The sequence below is a fragment of the Xiphophorus hellerii genome, chromosome 20 (assembly GCF_003331165.1).
Source record: "Xiphophorus hellerii strain 12219 chromosome 20, Xiphophorus_hellerii-4.1, whole genome shotgun sequence".
NCBI classification, from domain to species: domain Eukaryota; kingdom Metazoa; phylum Chordata; class Actinopteri; order Cyprinodontiformes; family Poeciliidae; genus Xiphophorus; species Xiphophorus hellerii.
This window is the reverse complement of record NC_045691.1, coordinates 20,339,425-20,363,382: the sequence shown is the minus strand read 5'-3', so window position 1 is coordinate 20,363,382 and position 23,958 is coordinate 20,339,425. Positions and strand designations below refer to the sequence as shown.

The window sequence follows — 23,958 nt, the reverse complement described above, 5'->3', positions numbered from 1 at the left end:
AGATTACAACTGGGAGCGGAAGACTTACGTTTTGATTTACTCAAGTTTTATAATGAAAAAAGAAAACACCCTAACCTTTGGTGCTGATTCCTCGCAGGTCTGTGACTTTCATCAGCATGCGAGGGAACATGTGAGGTTTGTTCGGGCGTCTGCGGCGAGTGTAGATCTTTAGAGCCTCCAGCAGCGGCTCCTGGAGTTTGTCGACCTTCTCCGGCTCTTCCAAGTCCATGCGGTCTGGTGAGGGGCAAAGAGGAAACAATATTAACCTCATGAACAGCTGACAAGAAGACAAAAAGCAAAAATGAGACACTTTATAGATTCAGTGAACCAGCCGGCTCATTAACTTTTACCTCCACAAATGAGACAGATTGCACTTAGGAGCCCCGTCTCTGTGTCGTCCATCTCCAGAGGCAGGAGCTGACCGGCGAAGGCAAACACCAGGTCTGTGAGCGGCCCAAAGCCGGCGTTGTGCATCTGGGTTCTGTTGAGAGTCAGGCCGTCTGAGAACGTCATTGTGTCCTGCTCTGGAGTGTAGCGGGTGCATATCCTCAGCATCTGCACAAGGGAAGGAAAAACATTACAGAACACAGGGGAAAAAAACTGCACAATTGAAAAAAACCCCTAATATTTGCTTTGTCTCAACAAGTGAAGCAGTGTGATGAATGAGAAAGCCTTGGGAAGGTGGAGGGTTGGTTAAGCAGGAGAGGGCTAATACCAGGATGTCCAGGCATGCAGATTTGAGGAGGGTGATCTGGTCAGCGATGGTGAGCGTAGTGAAGCCTGGTAGTCGCTTGGCAAACTCCACAATCTTTATAATGCACTTAGTGGAAAGCTCACTGAACTTATCCCACAGGCCCAGGTCCAGCTGCACTCTGTGGTCAGCGCTGGAGTTCTGGGAGAGAGAAACAGGAACACTTTTTGTGTGCGCAGAGTCGGCACTGTGGTTTGTCTTTCCTGGAAAGCAGTTAGCGTCGGTGCAGAGTGATGCGGACACTCCGTCGTGAGCGAAAGTCAAAAACTCACTGTGGTGTATTTTCCCAGCTGGCACAGAGACGGGAATGTCTCTTGGTGAGCTTTGCTGACTTTGTTCACAAGCTCCTCCAGTTCTCCGCTGAGCTCGTAGTTCTCGGGCAGCACCACCTCCTCCTTCACGTCCTTCTTCTTCTTGTTCCTATCGTTGCGCACGGCTAAAGGTTGAAGAAAATCCGGTTACTACAGGATGTTCGGCTATGATGTCGCAAATTTGTGATCGCAGCAACTCGCAGGCCCACTCCACACTTATTGGCCCTCCTAATAAAGTTTAAAATAAGTTTTCAATTAAACCTAAGTCTAAGTCAGCTTAAAAAGGTTAGATATACATTAATTAACAGGACGAGTTGTTTTCCAGCCCACAGACCTTCTTTGGACATGCCGACCTCAAAGCACTTCTGCAAACGACAGTATTGGCAGCGGTTCCGGGTCACTTTGTTAATCTGACAGTTCTTGTCTCGGTGGCAGGTGTACACCATGTTCTTCTGGATGCTCCGGCGGAAAAATCCCTAAAAAAGCAGAAAAGACTCTGATTTATTTCCTTGTTCTAAGGTTCCAGAACAGACAGAGACAGGACAGCTCTCAAAATGTTTCCACTTTAGCTAACATAAAGGTAGAATATAATCTAATTACAGTGTCTTTCAAAGTATTGGTACCCCTTCAGATTTTGTCATGTTGCAACCTCAATGTATTTTACCAATTTTAACACGATAGACTGACACAAAGTCTGCAATTCTGAAGATGAAGTAAATATTACAAACCTGAAAAGTGTGGTGTGCATTTTTATTTGGCCATACTTTGTTAAATCATCAACAACTTTTGGTTTACGTCTCTTCCTGCTTTTAGAGACAAACATTTTTGCCCATTCTACCTTGAAACTGGATCAAACATCTGTGTTTGTGAAGATCAATCTCTAAATGAAGTTCTCCTAGTCAAACTAGAGATAGGTTTGGACTTTGACTGGGCCATTCTAACACAGGAATATGTTTTGATTTAAACTATTACTTTGCAGCCTTAAATGTAAGTTTATGGTTTCTGATTTATTGGAAAATGAACCTTCACACCAGTCTTAGGATTTTATGCATCCTAACATACTTTCTTCTGGGATTACCAGGTATTTAGCTCAATCCATCTCCCATTAATCTGTTCAGTTTAATTTCCACTACTGAACTGCTGGATTTTTATTCTGGTTATGAGTGAAAAGAGATGCATATACATTCCCGCCTTCCTTTTTAAACCTTTTATTGTTCAATAAATTTTGGTAACGATGCATAGCTTTTCCTTTCTCTGAACTTTTATACATTACTTTCAGTTGGTCTACGACAGGAAATCCTAAACAAAGGTCTTGCATATGTACATGCTGCAAATAAATTATTAAAGAGATCATGTTTTTAGGATTTCAATTATTTTTAAACAGCTGCAATCTGTTTTTGTTAACCTTTAAATGACACTGGGTTTAACTTTTATGTAAGTAGTCTGATATCTTTTAAAGCTGAAATTTAAATGACAACTTCACATTTATTTGGTATTTAAAACTAGATTGGGAAACACCGAACTTCCAGATTATGCTGCGTGCCTGTGCAGTGGCAGTGGGCACACAGCAGGGGGCAGCAGCAAACACACAGCTGCACTCTTCACACATCTGTTTGGCTCTCAGAGAGAATCAGGTTCCCACTCTGGGTTTCTTTTAAACTGACCTCAGCTGTTCAGCTTCTTCTTCTTCTTCTTCTTCTTCTTCTTTTCTTTTTTACACATGTCCTGTAAACTCTGCATGCACCTCTGGCTTCATTTACCTTGCAGCCCTCACAGGAGCTCACTCCGTAGTGATAACCAGATGACTTGTCCTGGCACACAAAGCACGGCTTGTAGACCCGCGGAGGAGGAGGAGGGGAAGGGGAGCTGGGCACCATCTCCTCTGAACTGGTGCTCTGCGTCTCCACCGCTGCAGGGCAAGAAAATAAAATTTAAAAAAAAGGGGGACAAAAGGTCACTTATTATAACAATGCATCTTGTTTGCATTAATCCTACGAGTCTTTGAAATAATGATGAAAGCAAATGCAGCAGCTGATTAGGAGAGAGTGGTCAACAAACAACCCCCATCCTTTCTCGGGCCACCCTGTGGAGCCAGAAGGGAACAAGCTCAAAAGCAGACATTTTTAAGAGAAAAGGGAGGAGGGCGGGAGGCTCTGCTGATTGACAGGGACTTAAAAGAGACACAATTAGCTGATGGCCAGATGGCCCTGCTGATAAAATGCTGATTGGCAGCTGAGCTTTGATTGGCTTCCCCATTTATTGGAGAGCAGGAGGTGAGGTGGGACACCTCTGCTGACTTTTTGAGTCAAATATAAAAATTTTGCACGTGTGTGTTTGTGTGCACACCCATATGCTTTGTTTTCCTTTTCTTTTCTGTTATTTTATTTGGAAACGCCATCCAACCGGACCTGCCCGTCTCCCCAAAGCACCATGTGAACAAACAGAGGTGGGATGTTTATGAGACCTCGCTGTCTCCCTCTGTCCCCTCGCACTGTCTCGCTAAGGAAAATTTCACACTGTAGAACAGCATATTTTTTGGCAGAGGCCTTCCTCTGCTCCTGGTGAAAAAGATTCAAGACAAACAATGTTTAATGGTTGTAGTAAAGTTCATCCAGCTGTGGTTTCTTGCACTTAAATGACAATACAGCAGAAAACCTGAGGAAAAACTGCAACGACCCAAGTATCTATTTAGAGAGCAGGATCATTTTATGCTTTACTGTTATTGGTTGAATAGAAATTAAAATACAATTTTTTTCCAAACAGCAAATAAAAACACTCCTCTGTGCTGATGTTGTTAGTGAGGGAGGATAACTCAGTTTGCTATTTTTTAGCATCAGTGATGTACACTTTTAAATTACTTTGCAGGAATTACTAAATGTTTTTCAAGAGAGGAAAGACAACTTCAGTGTTGAAGCTGAGAGTATTATTGTAAAGTTGCTATTTAATTATTTTAAAAACCTTTATTTTGTGACAAAATAAAGGAGCATGAAACAGCCTTGATTAGGAAATACTGACGTGTTTTTGAAATTGTTACAATTACAGATTGATTCTACGACTACTGTTTAAAGCTAACAATGCTAGCTTACTGCAGAGATTACTGTGCTGATCATGCTAAAGATTGATAATAAAAGATGCTGAAGAGAGTTTAAAATGTCAACTCTTTAATCATTTTGTCTTTCCTCTTAAATATTAGCGAAATCCAGTTTATCTGCAGAGCTGTGTAACAGTGTCAACTCTCCAAAATTCAACTTCTATGTAAGTCTGGGATGTTTTTAAGTAGTAATTGTTTGGTGATGCTTCAAACATCTTATTGTTGAAATACATGAATGTCAAATGCAAAAGAGGAATCAATTAAAATGAGCATAAACAGAACCGAACTTCAGAAATCTGGGATTGGAAATCTACCACAAAATCTCTGATCAAATGTGCCTTTCAACTTTCACCTTCAGTCACCCCAACTTCACCTCTCTGAGCCCACGCATGCCCCCACCCCTCTGTTTCCTGGCCCTAAATTCCTCAGCGCAGGCTGGACGGGGTTTAATAGTTGCCCAGGCTCATAACCAGCCCAATAAAGGTTGTGTCTCGGATGGGAAGGGGGCCCCGGCCAGGGTGACGGCCTCTTTATTGGGATCCAGTCACCTTGGGCCGCTATTCACATCAACAGCTCCATCCTTGGTACACTTCCTATTAAAAATAAAGAATCTGGGGGTCAAATACCCCAAAGTCACAGCCCCTCCTGTCACCTTCAATGGACAGCACAGGACTGAACCAAATGTGGCCCTCACCCCATGGCAGCAACCCCAACCTGAACCCCCAGCTCGTCATTAACAAGAGTGGTAAGGTTTCAAACCCAGAGAGGGACAAAGGAATTATCTAATAAAAACAGAGAGGGAAAAAATGAAAACAGAGAGAAAGGGAAAGCAGGAGGTGAGCCCGAGGACAGAAACTTCTCAGTGGAAGGGAGGTTAAATAAAACCTTGACTATTTAACTTTGACCTTGACTTCGAAGACCACTGCTAATGATCAACAGCCTCCTATAAACTTCCCCAATGTGTGCAAATGTTTTTAAAAATGGACAAATCAACACCAGCCCGGCAGGAACTAATGTAATTTAACAACTCATTCCCCGTTGAACACGGTTGGATGCCAAATATATCTGAGCAGCGAAGTATTAGGCGGACCAAGAAGTCAGTAAGCTTTCAACACGGCTGCTGCTTTCCACAACAAACCCGCTATCTGTGAAAATAATCCCTGTAACATAGTAAGTTGTTTTTAAATTGATGGCTGGAGGTATTTTGTAAGCCTCTAACTGATTTTGACAAAGAAATCTGCAAGTTTGCACATGAGTCTCCGGGATGAATGCTTCCCTCTCCGGGATTCTTCTTCTGCAACAGGAAACCAAAACACACCAACAGGGATTACAGCTCATTAGCAGCTATTCATCTCTCTGAGACACATCTGCATAATTTAGGAATTTTCTGTTGGTTTCAAGTCTCAAAGAGGCCTTTACAAACATTACTGTCAGGATTAATTTATTCAAGCTAAATGCGGATTTTCATCCATTTGAATTTGAGGACACGTTATTTAATCATGTCTTCCGTATTTAAGAACCACAGGTGCAGACCATACTGTCCCGTCTGGATTAAATGTTTACATTTTGACTCATCTGGTGTGCTCTGCAAAGCAAAAAGCTGAAAAAAAATCTCCTGATTAAATACTGTATGCAGTGAAGAACAGTGCAATGAGTTCATTTCAAGCTATGCTGTGAGATATGGCAACACGTGGATTCTGAGATGCAGCATCCTGCACACTGAGTGGTACCGCAGTAGAGATGAGGGAAATGGCTAAAAATAAATGGAGCTGCATGATATTAGACAAAAAAAATAAATAAATAAATAAATATATATATAGCCTACTGTATATATATATATACAGCAAAAAAGAAAACAACACCTTTAATTAGAGTAAATTTATGCAGTGGGGGGAAATCTTGCTTTTTCAAATAATTTATTTGAATAAAATAAGCAAATCTAACAATTCCTTTAATAACAATAAATCACACACAAGTATTTTTTTTCCATTCTTAATCATTAATTTGTTTATTATGAATATTACTTTTAGGTGAAACTGTGATCTATTGCGTTAACCACTATTAGCTTAAACTTGTCCATAACTACAGTCAGAGCAACAGAAGCTGTGACAAAGAAATCGACAATGTTTGCCTTTAGAGAAGAAACGGCATATTGGGGTTTCCAAGTTTTCATAACAACAATTTCAAAGCTTCCAGGTGCTTTTAATAATGTAAGGAATACACACATTCAAAGAAATCGAGCCAAATTGCTCCTAACATGAAAACATGGCTAAAAAAACTTGGAATGACACAGGTATTAAATATTGAACACATGAAGAAAATTAGGTGCGAAAAGGCATAGAAAGCCAAGAAACCAGCTAAAATCTGTCAGTATTTAGAAAGCATTGCTATTTCTATGAGAAATAGCAATGCTTTTCCCATGACCAAATCAATCACAGTCTGGTGAAACCCGTAAGACCTTCAAAAAAGTCTTACAGGTTTAAAAAAGATGCTAATTGAAATTATTTTAACAGCATTTTTAAATGTCTGAATGTTCCAGTAATTCCCATTGGAGTCATAATACAGAAGTAGCAACCACCAGAATCAGATGCTGATGCTTTCTGGGTCAAAAGAATAATGAACTTAGAGGTCCAAAAGCCAAAGTGGACACACAAAGAGCTCCACAAACCTCTGGACACAGTAGGTTCGGTTTTTCACCCTGGAAACAAAGAGTAATGCAGTCAACCACAACGGCCTTTATGTGCATAAAACTCCACTGCTGAAGAAAAAACATGCTGAAGGTTGTTTGAAGTTTGCTGCAGTACATTTGCTCACATCTGGTCAGATCAGGTCAAAGGTGAACTCGCTGGACACCTTTTCACAGATCATGTTTGAAATCAGAATTTTTCTGCCCAAAATTATTGCCCCAAAACCAAGGTGAGGTTTGCAGGTGGGAGCATCTCGGTGTGAGCTGTCTTACAGCAGATGCTAATCTCAGACTTCATAGAACTGCAGAACTTACTTCTGGTAAGAATCTGAAGATTTAACAAGTGTGGATCGTCAAGCAAGACAAACATCCCAAACACACAGCCGACTGCTAGAACAGCACAGCCCATAACCGGACGTGTCACAGAACATTTACGGAAAGAACTGTAGATTAGAGAGCATAAAGGGACTTCAGGATTTTAAGGTCTGGGTCAAACTCACACCTGAGCAATGTTTGTGACCAGTTTCTCCTAAATGGAGACACTGGTCATACAAGAGCTTTGTGTGTTTAATACTTATATTCCAGCTTAATACCCAGGGTGACTAATTGGCATTGATTTTTATTTTTATTTTGTATCTTTTGTATGAGTGGATTCCTTGGGTTGCTTCTGACATCTGGTGTGATTATCAAGTTAACAGAAAAACTAAAAAATATATTTACAGAGAAACTCAGGCAAAAACATTGGAAATGGTTTGTTTTGGAACAAGGCTAAAGAGTATGTATAAAACAAAACAAAACAAAGCATAAAAAGAAGCATAATATAGCAAATATTGTATGGAAATACTGTAATGAAAGAAAAGAAAGCATCTTTTTTTACAAGCACAACATTCATTTCTGCTGCGACTCAAAGTTTCCGAAAAGCAACAATTTTTGAGTTTTCACCATATCAGATAATTTATCATCTGTATTATAGTTTGTACCACTTCAAGTTTAAATAATTTGGACCTGCACATTTAATTTTTTCTGACATTAAGCAAATAATTATCAAATGAACCATTAGAAAGGTCTGCATCCTCTAAAAAGGTTTTTAGTCGTCAGATTTTTGACAAGGAAAATCCTCTCGGGTTGTGTCACGTCTCAGGCTTAGCTTGGTGTAAATGGTTTTATGTTTAGGGGCATCAGGAGAGTGAGGAGGAGCGGCAGCAGGTGAGATGCACTGTAACCTGACCACTGGTTTCTGTTTATATAGTAACACTGACGGTGTCCTGCGAAATCCAGTGGAAAAAACAGCTCCTATTGAAACGGAGAAGCTGCATCTGGCGCCAGTGGAGAGCGAGTGACTGACACTGTCTGAGCGTGGCGAGAAAAGAGAGAGAGAGAGGAGGGGGGATTTTACCTGATGTGGAGAAAGAGGGCGAGGAGCCAAGAACTGTCAGCAGCTGTCATCACCCTGAACTGAGCTCAGCCTTGAAAACAAAAAAATACGTCTCTCTTCCTAACCTACAGCTCACCCCTCAGTGTGTCACTCCATCAGTCAGCACAGAGGAGACAACGGGACTCGTGTGAATCCCCTCCATCAGCCAACTCCCACAAAGAGTTTCGAATGCGACAAAACTATAAATCTTATCTGTCATGCAGCATATTTTTCTGTCTAAGCTTCATTTACTCATAGCTGCAACTAAAAGATGTAATAAATACTGCGCAACATTCCTTCACTTCGCTTCCGCGCACCTATCTCTTTCCTCTGCCGTTTCCTCAGCGGTTGTTGTCGGATCAGCACATCCCTGTTTAGACAACAGAGGCCCCTCGGAAAGGAGACACCTTCCTTATCAGCTCACAGGACAGAGTCACAGCCAAATCAAGACATTAGTCATTTACAAAGTCTGCAAAGGAAAAATATCCCTTTATGCGTTAATTTAAAAAGTTTAACCTCCAAAAAAAAAGTTCCAACTTGTAATATTACTATTACTGTTACTTCTTTTCCTCCTTATGACGTGAAACAGAGACCCATTTCTCTTAGTCACTCTTCAAAATGACAAAGAGAGGCGAACATGTAATTCCTTAAAGGCAACCTGGTTGTGCTGATCTTCATAGATCAGAAAATGGCAACAAGTAAAGAGCTACAGGCCTAAAACCTTGACTATAAGTACAGACTGAATGCAAAGTGACATTCATTATGCCGCTATGCATCGTTTGGTGGATGATAATGAAGATAAAAATATTCCAACTTGAAGCAAACATTGGAATTTCACCAAGTCTCCATAGCAACCTTTAGATGCTGCTTACATGAAACTGTTTTCTGTCCTACCATCACAAATATAAGCATATGGAGTTAGCAGAGTGCTGCTGAACTTGGCGCATTCATTAGATGAGCCTAAAATTGAGCTTTTCAGCAACTAACACTGCAGGTGGGGCTGGTGTAAAACAAAGGTTGAAGGGTTCCTCATGCCCATTGTTAAGTAGGGCAGAGAGTCTGTGATGCTGTGGGACTGTTTCTCTACCAGAGGCTCTGAAGTGTTGCTATAACAGGAACATTGAAAGAAAGTGATGCTTTATAGGTACTGGTGAGAAAATCAAGACAAGTGTCAATAAATTTACTCAACACCAGCAAAACTTTACTGCTTATATTTCAGTGCTCTTGAGCAAAGAGGGTTTTGTGATTTCTCTGTAGTCAAATATTTCAATTGAAAGTCAAACATGAATCACTGTGTGCTGCAGACACACCTTCACATTCTCCTGGAGTTATTTGTCCATTTGGCGCCAGGGTGAGTAACAGTTCTGATATTTCAGTGTGAAAAACCCAATGTGTCTTTGTGCTCTGACAAATATGTGAGGCCAAATACTTGACTGACACATTATGATGACATAAAGTTTTCAGGAGTTTAGATTGTGAGAGTACAGAACATGGAGCCCAAAAACACACAGAGGGAGCTGATCCTAAAGGTGATCTTCTGGCCCGGCCCGAATGGACCTGGTTCTGGACTTGGTCCTACCTGTTAACATCTGGTAAGAGGAAGGTTAGAGTCAGAACTTCAGTAGACTTGCTTTACCCTTAATGCACAGTTAAGGAAGATAAAACCAAAATTAGTCGCATAATAAAAGATGCAAAACAAGAAATATTTTAACAGAAAATAAACTCAACAGTCTGTAGATAACCTGGAGCCCTGTCTGCTTCCTCAGACCTTGTGACATGTCAACTTGTTGGCCACAAGCAAGGCTGCTTGTGTATGTTGTTATTTTTTATTTCTTTCTTAATGCTGGATTTTTCCCATTTAAACAAACGTACTAAAATCGAACCTTTACTTTTCCTATAGAAAGCAATGAAAAAAGCTTTTAATACATCTGTTACCATTGATCGCAATAAATATTAAGAACAGTGTTAATCACTCACTGATAATTATATTAAAATTTATTCATGGTAAAAGAAAATCAAAATTGCTTTAAAATGCAAATCTTAATCTCTAAAACATTTATTCTGGTAATAAATTCAGCTTCTGTCTAACATCCCAAGCCACAAAATATTCAGCAGCGCACAGTGGGATGTGCGTTCATGTGTGTGTGGGGGTGTGTGCGCACGTGTATGTGTGTGATGTATGGATGCATGGGTCATGTGATTTCTTTCCATTTGATTTGGAGTGCAACAACAACAAACGTGGTGACGATACACTGGGAGAAATGTTAAACAGAAATGCAGCGCTCAAAAAAACTGGACAAAGTCTACTTGAAAAGGTAATCTAAATAAAATGACCTCAGAGTCTGTCATAAAAACTCAAATTGTCATTTTCAAATGGATGTGTCACTGTTTGCTGATAGAAAACCTTGCGAGTGTCTCAACCTCAAAGATGCTGAGTAGGTAATTACAGCAGGGAGGAGATGGGACAAATCTGAGATACAATCCCTTTCATCAGCTGTTCTAAGTTCAATACCAGAGGCATCCCTTCCCCTCTGCCTTCCTCCCCGAGCTCGACCTTCACTAATAACCCTTTTCCCCCCTCCGTCCTCCTCCTGCCTTCCTGCCCTGGCAGGAGGAGGAGGAGGAGGAGCCCTTCCTGTCATTGGCAGCGCCTTTTAAAGGGAAGCCTGTGAAAACCGGGCTACTGTCCAGGAGATGGTTCCATAAAACACACACCAAACACTTGAAAAGGAGGCAAATATACCCACACACACACACACACCCCAACACACACACATGCTTGCTAGAAGTACAGGAAAGAAATCTTGCAAAAAGTAAAAAAAAAAAACCCCAAAAACAGCTAAAATGTTTGTAGCAGAGATATGGCCCAATGGAGAATAACTTAATGACAAAACAAGACAAACGTTAGAAAATTGGAAGTTAGGTCTGGAGTTTCATGCATGTGTGAAGAGTTTGTCTGCAGAGTGAGGGGGAGGCTGCATTTATGTGACAGGTTGTTAAGTTTAAGTTTGTCCCTCCTGTCCCTTTTGTCCCTTTCTTTCTTTTACAACACCCCATAAACACAGATGGGTTTATATTTTGTCTCTTATTTTGATATTACAGTCCATGTAGCCTCCAAATTTCCTCTTCTAGGCTTGCAGGGTCAGAGTAACCACGTGGAACCTTTTCACATTTTGATACATCAAAACCACAGACTTTAATATATTTTATTAGTAATTTATGGGCAAACACAAAGTAGTGCATCACTCTGAATGGAAGGAAATAAAACAATAGTTTTATTTTTACAAATAATTTGAATGATGTGGTGTTCATTCGTATTCAGCCCCTCAGAGTTGTCCAGAGCTCAGGATATTGTGTTATAACCAAATCCAGCTGTAGTTTTTTCCGTATATTTTCCCCCTGACCTGATTACCGTGTTCCTTGAACTCACAAAAGGGGCTAAAACATTTTAACAACTAAAGAAAGAAGTTTGTGAAAGCTGATATGTGTTGAGGGCAGGTTTGGAGATGCCAAGCTTGGAGACGAGTTTCAACACGTCTTGGTTTAACAACTTAAAAACAATCAGCTGCAATAAAATATAAAAATGTCTCAATTCTGATGGTTTCAAAATGACTTTAATAGGGATTATATCAAACTCCAGCTTTAAATAATGTGAACAATAAAATAAGTATGGTTCATCAAAACTATACAAAAAGCAATGGTATGTTTTATATAATAAATACAATTTTAAAAACAACAACAAAGATGAAAGTTTTTTAAAACTCAGTTGGGATATTTCTACCTTAACCATTTAAGCAAACAATACTTAATTCAGAATCCTAATTTGATACTTTCAGCAAAAAGTTGCAACGTAAACACTTAAAATTCATGACCGTTATTACAACATATTTACATACTGTACATGTCAGACTATTTTGAGTGGCACTGAATAGCAGTGAGGAAATGTGTCTTTTTTCATATTGCTCCTACATATATATCCACATAACGGATATATTTGTTTTAAACTCTGAAAACCATAAAGCTATGCCATATAAAGCTAAAATAAAACTTTAAAATCCATTATTCTTAGTTTTATGCACATTTAACACATCAAAATTAAAAATTAGGCATAAAGATTTAAATTTTCCCTCGATGATATCAGAACATAAATATTCTTATATTTACTTCTTCCAGTTTTAAATCGACCAGGTTGTTGTTTTGATTGTTTTCCTGTTTTCTGACATGATAAGGTTATTGCTGTGAACCTTTAGGTGTCAAAAGTGATTGAAAAAAAGTACCAAAATATAAACACTACAGTCTGGATGTAAAATTAGCCGGAGATATTCTGGGCTAGAGGAGAACTGTGTGTCGACTGGATGTTGAAATGTCACACATATTTCACAGTGGGCTCCGTCAGGCTGAGTTACAACCTGAAAGCAACGTTCAATGTGATAGAGAGAATCATAAAAACGCCACAGGAAAGCAGCCATTCTGAAAACAAATGTTTAAGATTAAATGTTCAATCGCTGATAAAATAACTGCAGGGGATTTTCCATATTCAGCAGGCAGTAATACTAGTAGAAACCTGATCGCTTCATATTTTCCCAGCAAATATCCTTCCTCGCAAACTGCAGGTTTTCCATAGTAGAAGATTTTCCTTCCCACTGTCACCTCATGCTTGTCAGTGACTGAATGCAATCAGAATGACTCGTTTCAACCAGCATTAGAAACTGAGCTTGGCTGCACTGCATCACAACAGGAACCAGACTGTAATGCGTGTAATCAGATTTGATTCTGTCAACAAGATTGATTTGATGATATCAATTTATTAATGAGAATTTGATATGTTTGTCTTTTAAAAAGCCTAGAAATAACATTTGTTTTGTCTTGATATAAACTGATTTATTTAGAAAAAATTTTATGTAATCAAAGATACCAAATCATGTCAAATGTAAAGAAAAATATGAATAATAAATATTATCAACCATAATAATTCAAGCAAACGATACAAAATATTGCACCAAAAGTTTATTCCTAAGCAAGAAAATGTGCAATACACATACGGTGGAGTTCTTAAAAATATATAATTTGTCATTAAACTAAATGATTTAATATAATTCAGAGCAAACATGGAATTATATTAGAATGTTACAGTACAGTAAAATCGTTTTATGGTATTGAGAAAATTTATGTCAAATATAACATAGCAATAAAAAAAATAGTAGTTTAAAAAAAAGAGAGAACCACGACCCTGCAAGGATAAGCAGGTTCAGGCAACTGATGGATGGAAGATTAACAAAAAAAAATTATAATATTAACACTAAATACTAATTATAATAATTCAAAAAAATTATTAGGATTATTCTTCAGCAGAATAACAAACATGGCATGTTGACTCTAACTTTTAGATGAGATTAGAGTCGAGTCGCTGCTGCGTCTAAGGTTAATAGTCACTGTGTAGCAGCAGCATCTCCATATTGTTTAGCAGTTAACTTTGCTCCATCTCTGTGATGAAATGAGGGTCCATTGTCTGGCCAGCTTTGAAGAGACAACTTTAAAGAGGATGCCAGGGGAAAAAAAGAGATTATCACTGAATGAAGAGCAGAGACTGTTTCCCCTGAAGGCATGAAACACTTTCAATCCCAAATTCCAGCTTCATCCTGCTATTCTTCTCTCAGCCCTCGACTTTCTCAAAAGTCAAATGTCCACACACACGCGCCAGCTGAATCACTTAATTAGCTCTTTCTTGTTGTGATCGATTCATTAGAGGTGCATGGAGGTGTGAAAGGCGATCCACATGCGAGTAAAGACTGAGCATGCATTTTTAGCTAAAAAGGAGCACACACACACACACACACCCCCACACACACACACACCAAGAAGGAAAAAAGAGGGAAGGAGGAGAGTGGGCAGAGTTTGGCATGACTGCTACATTAAATACCTAAAGAAATGGGAACAAAGGGAGGCAAAGAGGAGATGCACTGATCCACACAGGAACAAATACACAGCAGCTCTTAGAAAGAATGTTAAAGTTCCAGTAATGTTGACATTTATCACTATCTTCAATCAAATGGGCAGAATGAGAGTCATGCTATCGTACTCATGGCAAAAATACTATTAATTTATGATATTGAGAAAATTTACAACAAAGGTGTACACTATTAATTGATTTCATTTCAATTATCCTACTATTTTATTTATTTATTTCCAATAAATAACATATTGATGATTAGCTATGGTATAACAACTAGCACTTATTTCATTTTAATTTTGGTGTCAAAAACATAGAATAAACACAGAAGAAAAAATTTAAATAAAATCCTCATAGAGCAGAATAATATGCTCTTCATAGGGAAATGCAGGCATAATAATCAGATATCAGCTGGATAACCAGCAGGGCTGCCTGTGGTCAGCCTGCATGTTGCTGCTCAATAGATGTGCTGCTTGTTGTTTTCCAGCTGTGCTACCTTACTAAGAGAGTATTCACAGAATAACTATGGTTGTGTTTCACCACTGGAAACACTTTCAAAAGGCTGAATCTGTCATTCTCCTAAAAGAGGAAAAAGATAGAAGTCTTTCAGTCTGCTGTGTTACTCTGTGGTTAACACAGCAGGAGAAAACAACAGGGATTTCTTCATGAGGTCTATACTCTCTGGGCTACATGAATTTGATTTTTCTTCATTTTGGTTATGCTAATCCATAATATTTGGTTAGGTAGTGTGTGTTTTGGGGAATTTTTTTCTTATTTAAATTCATGTCTTTGCCATTCCTAAAACTAAATATGTAGCCTTTTGACATTTTATGAACACAACCATTGCAATTTGATCTGGGTGTTTGATTTTTTTTTCTTTCCCTTGTGTTGGAGCCCCTTCATTATACCTAGTGGATAATATGTCTTTGATCTGCTAATGTGCATCTTTAGGATGTAAAAAATACATCTTTGTGATGACTCTCTGCAGAAATGGTCAGAAAGGAGATTAAAAAGAAAAACTACAGGCATACAGAAGGGTTTTTAAGACACCGGGTAGTGTCAAAAAAATATTGAGAGACAGAAAAATATAAAATTTTCTGGGTTATTTTTTTCCTATAGAACAAGAGACTTTAATAAAGTATCTTCATGTTACCCAAATCATAAAAACAATTTAATTTTAAATCGAAAGATACCTGTTTAGTCCAGATATCATTAATACGTTTGTCAACAAACCAAACAATATTTAAAAACTTTTCTATTTAGACAAGCTGAGGAGTGAGTGATCTATTTGACCACAACTAAAAACCAACTTCAACTCTTTTTCCACTAACAACTTAAGTATTTCCTCATAGTTTTATTACAACATGCAAAATAGAGCTAACAGTTCACCACTATGATGGTATCATTTAAAAACAAAACAGAAGACGAGTAAATCATGTATTTCCGGGAGACAATCCTCCTTAAAAGCCTCCACAATTACTCAGTGAACAACTTACACATTTCCACTATGTGGGAAAATTTGTTTTCTTGGACTGCTTGGTAAACAATAACTGCTAAAAATAACCAAAAAACGAGAAACTAAGCCGAATTTAAGGTGTAGTAAGAAAAAAAAAAAAGATTAATGAGCACTTGTGGACATTTGTCTTTCAGGCTGGCATCTGGCAAAGCTCCACAGCGAGTTGAAACAGGCCCTGCTGTGGTGTTTGTCATCCTGACTCCTCATCCATCATCATTAGCGAGCGCCGCGGACTCAACTGCGTTTAATGCACTGGTATCTGAATAATTACCACAGATAAATAGACTAAAGGCCCTCTTTAGGGACATCTTAGCTCGTTGGAGAGAGGTGATGAATAAAACTGTGAACTGAGTCAAAGTGTAAAAATAGACCGAAAGGCAGCAGCAAAAGAAACTGGCCATTATTCCAGCAGATAAAGTGAGATTTTCTTCTTTATCTCGGCAGTGTTTGTGCGTGCAGATTAGATTTCTTACAACACCTGAACGCCTGATGCAATCTGTGCCTTTTCTGCTCTGCAGCTATCAGAAAAATGTCTCGCTTGTATGGTTCAGAAATCATGTGGTTCTTACTTTATCCGTCAGCCACTGACTTCTCTTTTTTTTTTTTTTTGTCCACAGCTTCTTGCACAATTAAGAAGTTTCGGGAAGAGCTTGCATCGTCCAAAATAAAGAAATATAGATTAATCATTCTGTCGTTGTCTTCATTTATCTTCAGCACGCTGTCCGTGTGTAAATAACGCCATCTTTGTGATTGAGTGTGTCAGCCAGCATGTGATTTGAAGGCCCATTTCCCGTCAGTCTGTCAGTGTTGTTTCTGTTTTGGACTCTGCTCTCTTCTGGACACATCACCGGGTTAATTCCCTGCATTGTTTAAAAGAGCTGTCAATCATGTGAAGTCATTCATAAAGAAAACAAACCCCGTGATGTATAAATACACTCCCCGACTCACGCAGTCACACTCACAAAGCTCGCTAAGCACATAAACAAACAAGCTGAAGGGTGAGAACCGGCACATATAATCGAAAGGAATCTGACTCTTCCTGTGGAGAGAGCTCCCTCCGCGATAACAAAACCCACAGCAACAGCATAGTGACACACACAGACACACACACCCCCCCACACACACACACTAACACACACAGAGAGTTACTGCTGTTGTTCTTCGTATTAAAGGCTGATTGGACTCACACTGAACGCTGCCCGTCCCGGTCCAAGCGAAAGGGTCAAGCCTGGAGAAATAAGAGGTGGCCTTGCCCAGGATGCAGGAGCCCTGCCTGGACACATCGAAGAGGGGCCGAGGAACCAGCCCGAGAGCCTCCATGCAGTCAAACATGTTGTGTCAGATCACAGAGAGCAGTGAAGCTGGGAGAAGAGCCCAGAAAAGGAGCTTCCTGTGGAGTAACCTAATGCCCTGCTTGGTCCAGGTGTTCCCTATCTGTCTGCCACTGCCCTCTGGTCGTCCCGTCCTGCTCCCCCTCACATGAACCAAACCTCGTCTTTCTGCCGGCTCTCTCCTCCCTTTTTTTTATCCCTCTCTTTATTCCAGTCTTTCTCTGTTCCTAGATCACTTGCTTGGCTGCCTGCTTTCGCCCTGCCTGCTGTAACTGATCTCACCTCCCCTCTTGCTGGCTCCGTGGGCCTCTCACACTCCAGAGCACTTACAGCCAACTATCTGCTGTGGTGGCGGGGATGAGAGGGGGAGGGAGGAGCGGTGGGGTTCAGGGAGGGAAAACAAGCCCAAGGAGGTGTGTCCCTGCTTTCTGATTGACCGGACACCAAACACCGCGTCCCTCCCTTTCTCGCTCCAAGTTTTCAAACTCGCCTCTATTTTTCATGTGCAGAAAATGAAAATGAATATTTTTTGTCTCCCTGTACTCTATCCTTGTTTTTTGTTTTCCTGCTTCGGTTTTCATTGTGTTCTCTCCTGCAAACAGCAAAGCAGAGTTGCTTTCTGCAAAAGTAAAATTTAAAAATCCCAACTCGTACAAATCAGTTTTGAATTTGGAACGGAGAGAAAAATACGCAGAGAGAGAGAAGTTCTTCAGCCAGCATGTCAACTTTCACTGGAACTTGGGTTTACTGAAAGTACAGTGAGCTCAATAAATGTGTAAATGCAAAAACCTCACTCACAAATATGCATTACCTGCAAAATGGGTTTAAAGTAGTCATTTGTTTGTTTGTTTGTTTGTTGTTCTTATTTGTAAAATTTACTTAAACTTACTTGCTTAAATTTTATTGAAAGTGTGCATAAAATCAACAGCATGATAAATGGTTGGGGCAGATGATCAGATAAGTTGAGGTTTCCACTGTGATGTAATGAAATTTATGCACTGTTTATTTCTCCTTTAATTATTCAACATCAATTAGGTGATTTATTTCTGGTTTGAGCTCCAGAGTTGTGTGTTGAGCCTGTGCAAACTTGCCAAATCATCTCTGTGAATGATGGTCAGTTTTGGGTGGAGGCAGTATAATGCAGCAGCATTAGTGGAAATTCTTCAACTCTCCTCTCTTAGAAATCAAACTCTATCCTCCAAGATATAAATAATTGCAGGATAGAGCGGGAGCCCCCACAGAGCAGGATTTATCAAAGACTATCTCCAGAACGTCAGAGTGAAGAGGATGAAATGCAGTGGCAGCTGGCGAAAACAAATCTTGATAGGGCTGTCGTGCCAATAAATGTCTCTTTCCTTCCTACAATCCCACAATAATATAACATTCTCAATATAGCAAAATAGCACGAAGGGTTAGATTAGCTATAAGTAAAAGATCTGATCACAAAATTGCAAAAATATATAGTATTTAATCATTAAATAATTGTCAACAGCTAACACAGACTCAAGATTGTGAAAATTTTGAGCCTGGAAGTTTAACATCAGAAAAGCCATCTTACCCAACAAATATCATTATGTCAACAAAACATTAACATAACAGCAGGAGCGACTCAAAGAAATCTTAGCAACATTTATCCAGAGCAGCATTAGCTTTATGCTAAGCATCAAATTAACCGCAGCAACATTCATAACTGATTTCCAGCCAAGAATAAATGACAGCAGCAGCTGATGATCACAAAAAGTAAACAACAGAAAGTAGCAGAGTAATACAGTAGCGCCGTGTTCCTATCAGGAAGGTCCTCTGCTCTGTCATTCAAACTGCAGTTGTCACCATGACAACCCAAAACTGGAAATTCTTTGATGCTGATTGGGCAAATGGTTATTATTTTTCCCTAGCAACCACACACAATTGGCTGTTTAGCTTAACTTCTAGGGTGCAATTAGCATAACCCCAGAAATGAACTGACAGGAGTCAGGGGTAACTTACTGTTGGATGACAGTTAGCTGGGGGGAAATGCTATAAATCAGATTACATTTAGGCACACTCTATTAAGGAAAACCGGTTAATACAATTTCTTAAAAATGCTTATGGGTCATTTTGAGATGCACCGCCCTTTTCCATTGCTCCAGCGCCCCCTATTGACCAGCAGCTATCAATGAAATGACATGCAAGCAGTTCTGTCCTCAACCCACTGAACACTTGTTCTTGCTACAATGAAGTGAAAAACTTGTGATAACAATTTCTTGATTTGGTGACCAGCAGCATGAGAAGGTTACAGGCTGATGTTATATAAACTGTTGAACTTCTAAAATGTCTTGTTTCTTCAAAAGTCCAGTAAAAATACCAAAAAAGTTCAAACTAAAGTCAAAAGAAGCCCAAAGTATAAGAAGTAAATTTAAAGGAAACTATTTTCTGCGGACACATGTCAGCTGCTCATAAAGTTTCAACAGCGTTCGACCCCAGCAGATAATCAGGACCAGGTAAGGATATGGCTTTCATACTGGATTTGGAAATGTTGTTAGACTTTTGGAAGTCAGTTAAAGACAATAAAGTGACTGATATTTACCAATACTAACTGTGCTGACAGCTAATTTACAACACAAAAAACAGTTTAAAATGCCAACTCTAATCATGTTTCTTTGTGTTAACGTAGGAGGGAAAGACCTGTGTAACGCCGACTGCTTTCTTGCTCTCAAGGTGTGACATCACCTCCACTCCATATACAATTTACATGTTTCAAAGTACATCAGAGCTTTTTCTTTTTAATTAAAATAACATCTTGAGATATTGTACACTTCTACATTTTCAGATAAAAAGTAAGTTTAAAAAGCTGCCGTCTCATGCTGGTTTATTTGTAAAGCACATTTAACATTAATTGCATGTGACCAAAGTGATGTGGAATAAAAACAACTTAACATTGGAGAAGACAGGTAAGCAAACCACACACTCCTGATGCATAGCGATAAATAAAATCACAAAACAGCTAAAAAATGTTGAGCTATAGCTTACGGGGTACTTACTTTACTCAAGGGTTAAATTCAGTAAAAATGAAACGTTATAGTTTTGTGAAGACAATTACACGTCAAATGCATCCAGGAATTAGAAAGTGAATGCTGAATGTGGTAATTGTGAAACTTATTGAAGACAGAATCAAGTAAAATTAATATCCGCAGGCCTAAGTCTTAAAAACTGTCCTCAAAATCTCTAACTCTTTGACGGCAGCTTTAAAGAAAAGGGACATTATTTAAAGAAATAAACTAACTCAAGAATAAAAAGCTACATGTACCTCTCACTAGCAGAGGAAATCAAAAACTAATTCACATATTTATCTGGCTCCAGTTTGCACTGTTTCACTGTTTTACTTGTCGCAGTTCATTCAACTCAATTCACTTTTATTAAAATGATCTCTGTGTAGGTAATTTCCCCTCATTGTCTCCAGGTCTTTACTATCTGGTCTCTATCAAACTGAACTCTTTTGAGGTTTCTTCCAGTGGATGCAGCTTTCCTCCCCTCAGTCACACTGAAGTGCAACAGTGCTGCAGGCGGGCCACGCCGGCCCCAAACTCTGCAAAGTCTGGACACTTTGTGTACGAGACAAACTCCCCCTCCCTCCACACCTCCTCCCTTTCCTTCCCTCGTTCAAGAGAGATGAACTCTGGAAGAAACCCCCACTGGGGCCCTAACACCCCCCTCCACCCCAACCACCAACACCACCTTCACACAGATACACACTCAACTTGTCCTGCCTGTGGCTTCGTACTCTCCACACTTCTTTTGTATATTTATGTGCAGAGTCTGTTTTCTTTGTTTTTCCTACACTTTTTGTTTGTATTTCTTGCTCTGTCTTGAATATATTAATGGATGTTTCTCCCTATGTTTACAAGTGAATCTATTATTCTCCTTCCTTTCTTTGATGATTATTTTTTGCAGGCGTCCCTCCAGTATTTACCTGTTTTTCTGTTTGTACCCTCACACACCGCTGGAAGCGGAGCTGCACCACATCAGCCTGCTGAGCTCTCTCCACACCTTGAGACAATTAGCCTCCCTGCCTCACAGCACCCTGCCCCCTGTTGCTGTTTGAGAAAAGAAGCACATAAATACGCTGGGGGAATGCGAATAAAAGGAATCGTTGGATCACTTTCCTTAAAAAAAAAAAAACTAAGAAAAATCAGGCTCACTCATCCTCCTCCATCCGCACAAAGTGAATCTCTTTGAAACGTAAAGCACTTTCAAACAAGTTTTTATCCTTAGTTTTCAAACATCCAACTCGTGAGAGGACGGAGTTGTTCTCCAATAAAAGTCCAGTCCTCATGTCAGACACAGACATACGAGACTGAACAATGGGTTTCTCTGTGTCTGCACAAGTCCAGCAGCGGCCGTTTGCAAGCGCAACGATATGGTCACAAATGTGAAGCAATGAAATGTGAGCGCAAGACTGCTGTTTGTGATATTCATGGTGTTGGAATGTGCAGCAAAAAGAGTGGCGGTGGGTACGCGTGTGGGCGTGTGTGTGTGGGCGTGTGTGCGGGAGTGTGTGTGGGGGTGCGCGTGCGTGGGTGGGTGTGTGTGTGTGTGTGTAGACATGCTGACAATTATGTGTGTGCTTAAAGAGAGTGCATGTGATGACAGACAGAAAGGAAAACACACAAGTCTCACTCTGAGCCTTTAGTTTCAAGTTACTATCACATTCACCTCACACACACTCAAAAACACTCAGATTCAAAACACAACAGAGAACAAGATGTCACTAGCACAAAAGTTACTGTAGTGTCAAAAATGTAGGACACTCTGTTAAACATTCAGTTCTTTATGAATAAACAGGTTGATGTCCAGGCCTTTTATTGTCTTTCTCTTCAGAGGAAAGTGATTTATTTGCACTTAAACTGCAGCTATAACTTTGTTTTACTCATTTAACAAAGCATATCAACAGGACGCGTTAGGACACCCTGCCTCCTCACAGCTTGTCTTATGCAATAAATGAAACTTTTCTCATAGCCATTTACTTATCTCTGATATCTGCTTAAGAAAGGTTTGTCCTGCTCCTGACTCTCAGCTGTGAGACGCTTGAGGTTTTTTCTTTTTATGAACAATCACTCAGTTAATTCCTGGTGGATTTACTGGTATACTTCATGTCCCTGTCATGCTCTAGAGCCCAGTTCTGCTTCAGCTTTTGTTTCTTACAAGTGATCTCATGTTTTGTCTGATGCACAGAACAATTCATGACCAATAAAACCTCAACCTCCATGCCTTGTAGTTTGCATTATTTTTTTTTTTTTTTTTCTGGAATGGTATCTTTGATTTTGGTTGTATTTCTGTTTTAAGATAATTTGAAAACTTATCAGTCCAAAGAATGCTCTCCACAAAGATCTGTCCTTGGTTTATGAAGGCAAACTTCAGTCTTACCTTCATGTCTTTCTTATGAAAGCAAAAGGTTTCCTCCCCTTGCACACCTCTAATAAAATTTAAACTTGTTCAGTTGTTTTTTTTAGTGTACAGACATCCACTTTCACATCAACGGTACAGTCCACTGGTATGGACTGTACCGTGAGCATCTTGCTTTTAGGGTGAACTTGCTGAAGCGACCAGACTAGGGAAGGTTTAGAACAGCGGTGCCTGTAGACCACTCTTCATATATCAGAGGAACTGTTTTGAAATTCATTACAATCTTCTTTCTGAAGGCCTCGGAAAGCTCTTTAGATCTCTCCATCAAGTTCACACTCACTTCAGCCGTCAGGAGTGATTTAAACTAACTGTGAGATGTTTAGAAATGTGGATTAACATTGCTCTAATCATGTGCACCTGATGTTATACAGCTCTATAAAAAATGAAGAGCCCACTGTACTGAACCCCATTGAATATGAACTTGTTTTCTTTGCATTGACGTCTTGACGTCTGACAGCACTGCATCTTTTTCATTATTTTGACTATTTCTCATTTTCTGCAAAAAAAAAAACAAAATTTTTCTTGGAATTTCAGAGACGTGTTGTCAGTAGATCATAGAATAAAAGAACAATGTTCATTTTACTCAAACATATACCTAGAAAAAGTAAAATCACATAAACTGATCATTATAAGTGGTCTCTGAAATTTTTCCAGAGCTGTACACACGTGCGATTTAGGATTTCTAGTAGATGAATGTAGATGTGTTCTAATTTATTCCTCTGATTCTGATTATTAAATAATCAGAAACTGATTATTTAATACACCAACAGAAAACTTCTAGCCCCCCACCCCAGATTTTTTTTTAAATAAGTATTTCAGTATGCATCACCTTTTCTAAGCCCCTGCATGATTCAGAACTGCTCTGGTGTCTCTGAGGACAAGCATTAAAAAAGATTAATGTTATCCTAACCTGGTGATTTTATTCTACTTTTGCAACAGTTCCAAGATGTTCTGGGCCAATGTCAAGGAGCCTTAAATGCATCTATACCACATCCCCACTCAGCAAGAACTTACTGAATCAGTGAACACACGTCAGGGTGCTTTTCATGTGGATAACCACTAACTTCAGATCTCGAGATGTTTTAACGTTCATCTCATTAGGTAACAAAGTCTGGACTTGCACTCATGCTAATAAGCGTCTGGTTTGAATTTACTCACAAATCCAGCTTTTACTGGGACCATGTACCCTTTGGTTCACATTGCATTAGCAAAAAAAGGACTTAATTCAAGCTTATTAGCTGCAGAGTTACTCATAATGAAAACCAAAGAATTTCCACCAACCTGGGCATCCAGCCACAACAACCTTTTATCACCTTTGGGATGTCTGCAAATAATAGGGCCTCTTGTTTCAATTTCCTTTTAACATAACATGAAGAATATTGAGCAAAACCACTAAACATCTAAATGAGCTATAGTTCCTCTGGTTCACATCTCCCTGCTGGTTGTAATCACTGAAATCAGTGCTG

The 23,958-nt window shown here is 39.4% G+C and overlaps 1 protein-coding gene across 2 annotated transcripts in view; it reads right to left on the bottom strand.

Annotated features, from left to right (window-relative positions):
* LOC116710063 (retinoic acid receptor gamma-A) overlaps nt 1-23,958 on the bottom strand; it is a 50,443-nt gene that overhangs the window by 4,011 nt on the left and 22,474 nt on the right. Inside the window, exons 1-7 of one of the 2 annotated variants that reach the window (XM_032548865.1) lie at nt 16,907-17,385; nt 2,823-2,971; nt 1,397-1,538; nt 1,024-1,187; nt 716-892; nt 351-555; nt 76-234 (exon numbers count right to left, since the gene is read on the bottom strand). In XM_032548865.1, the coding sequence (XP_032404756.1) occupies nt 76-234; nt 351-555; nt 716-892; nt 1,024-1,187; nt 1,397-1,538; nt 2,823-2,971; nt 16,907-17,051 (1,141 nt within the window). In that variant the 5' untranslated portion in view covers nt 17,052-17,385. Of the gene's footprint in view, nt 1-75; nt 235-350; nt 556-715; nt 893-1,023; nt 1,188-1,396; nt 1,539-2,822; nt 2,972-16,906; nt 17,386-23,958 lie in introns of those variants that run through there. The other variant, XM_032548864.1, reaches the window with a different exon arrangement.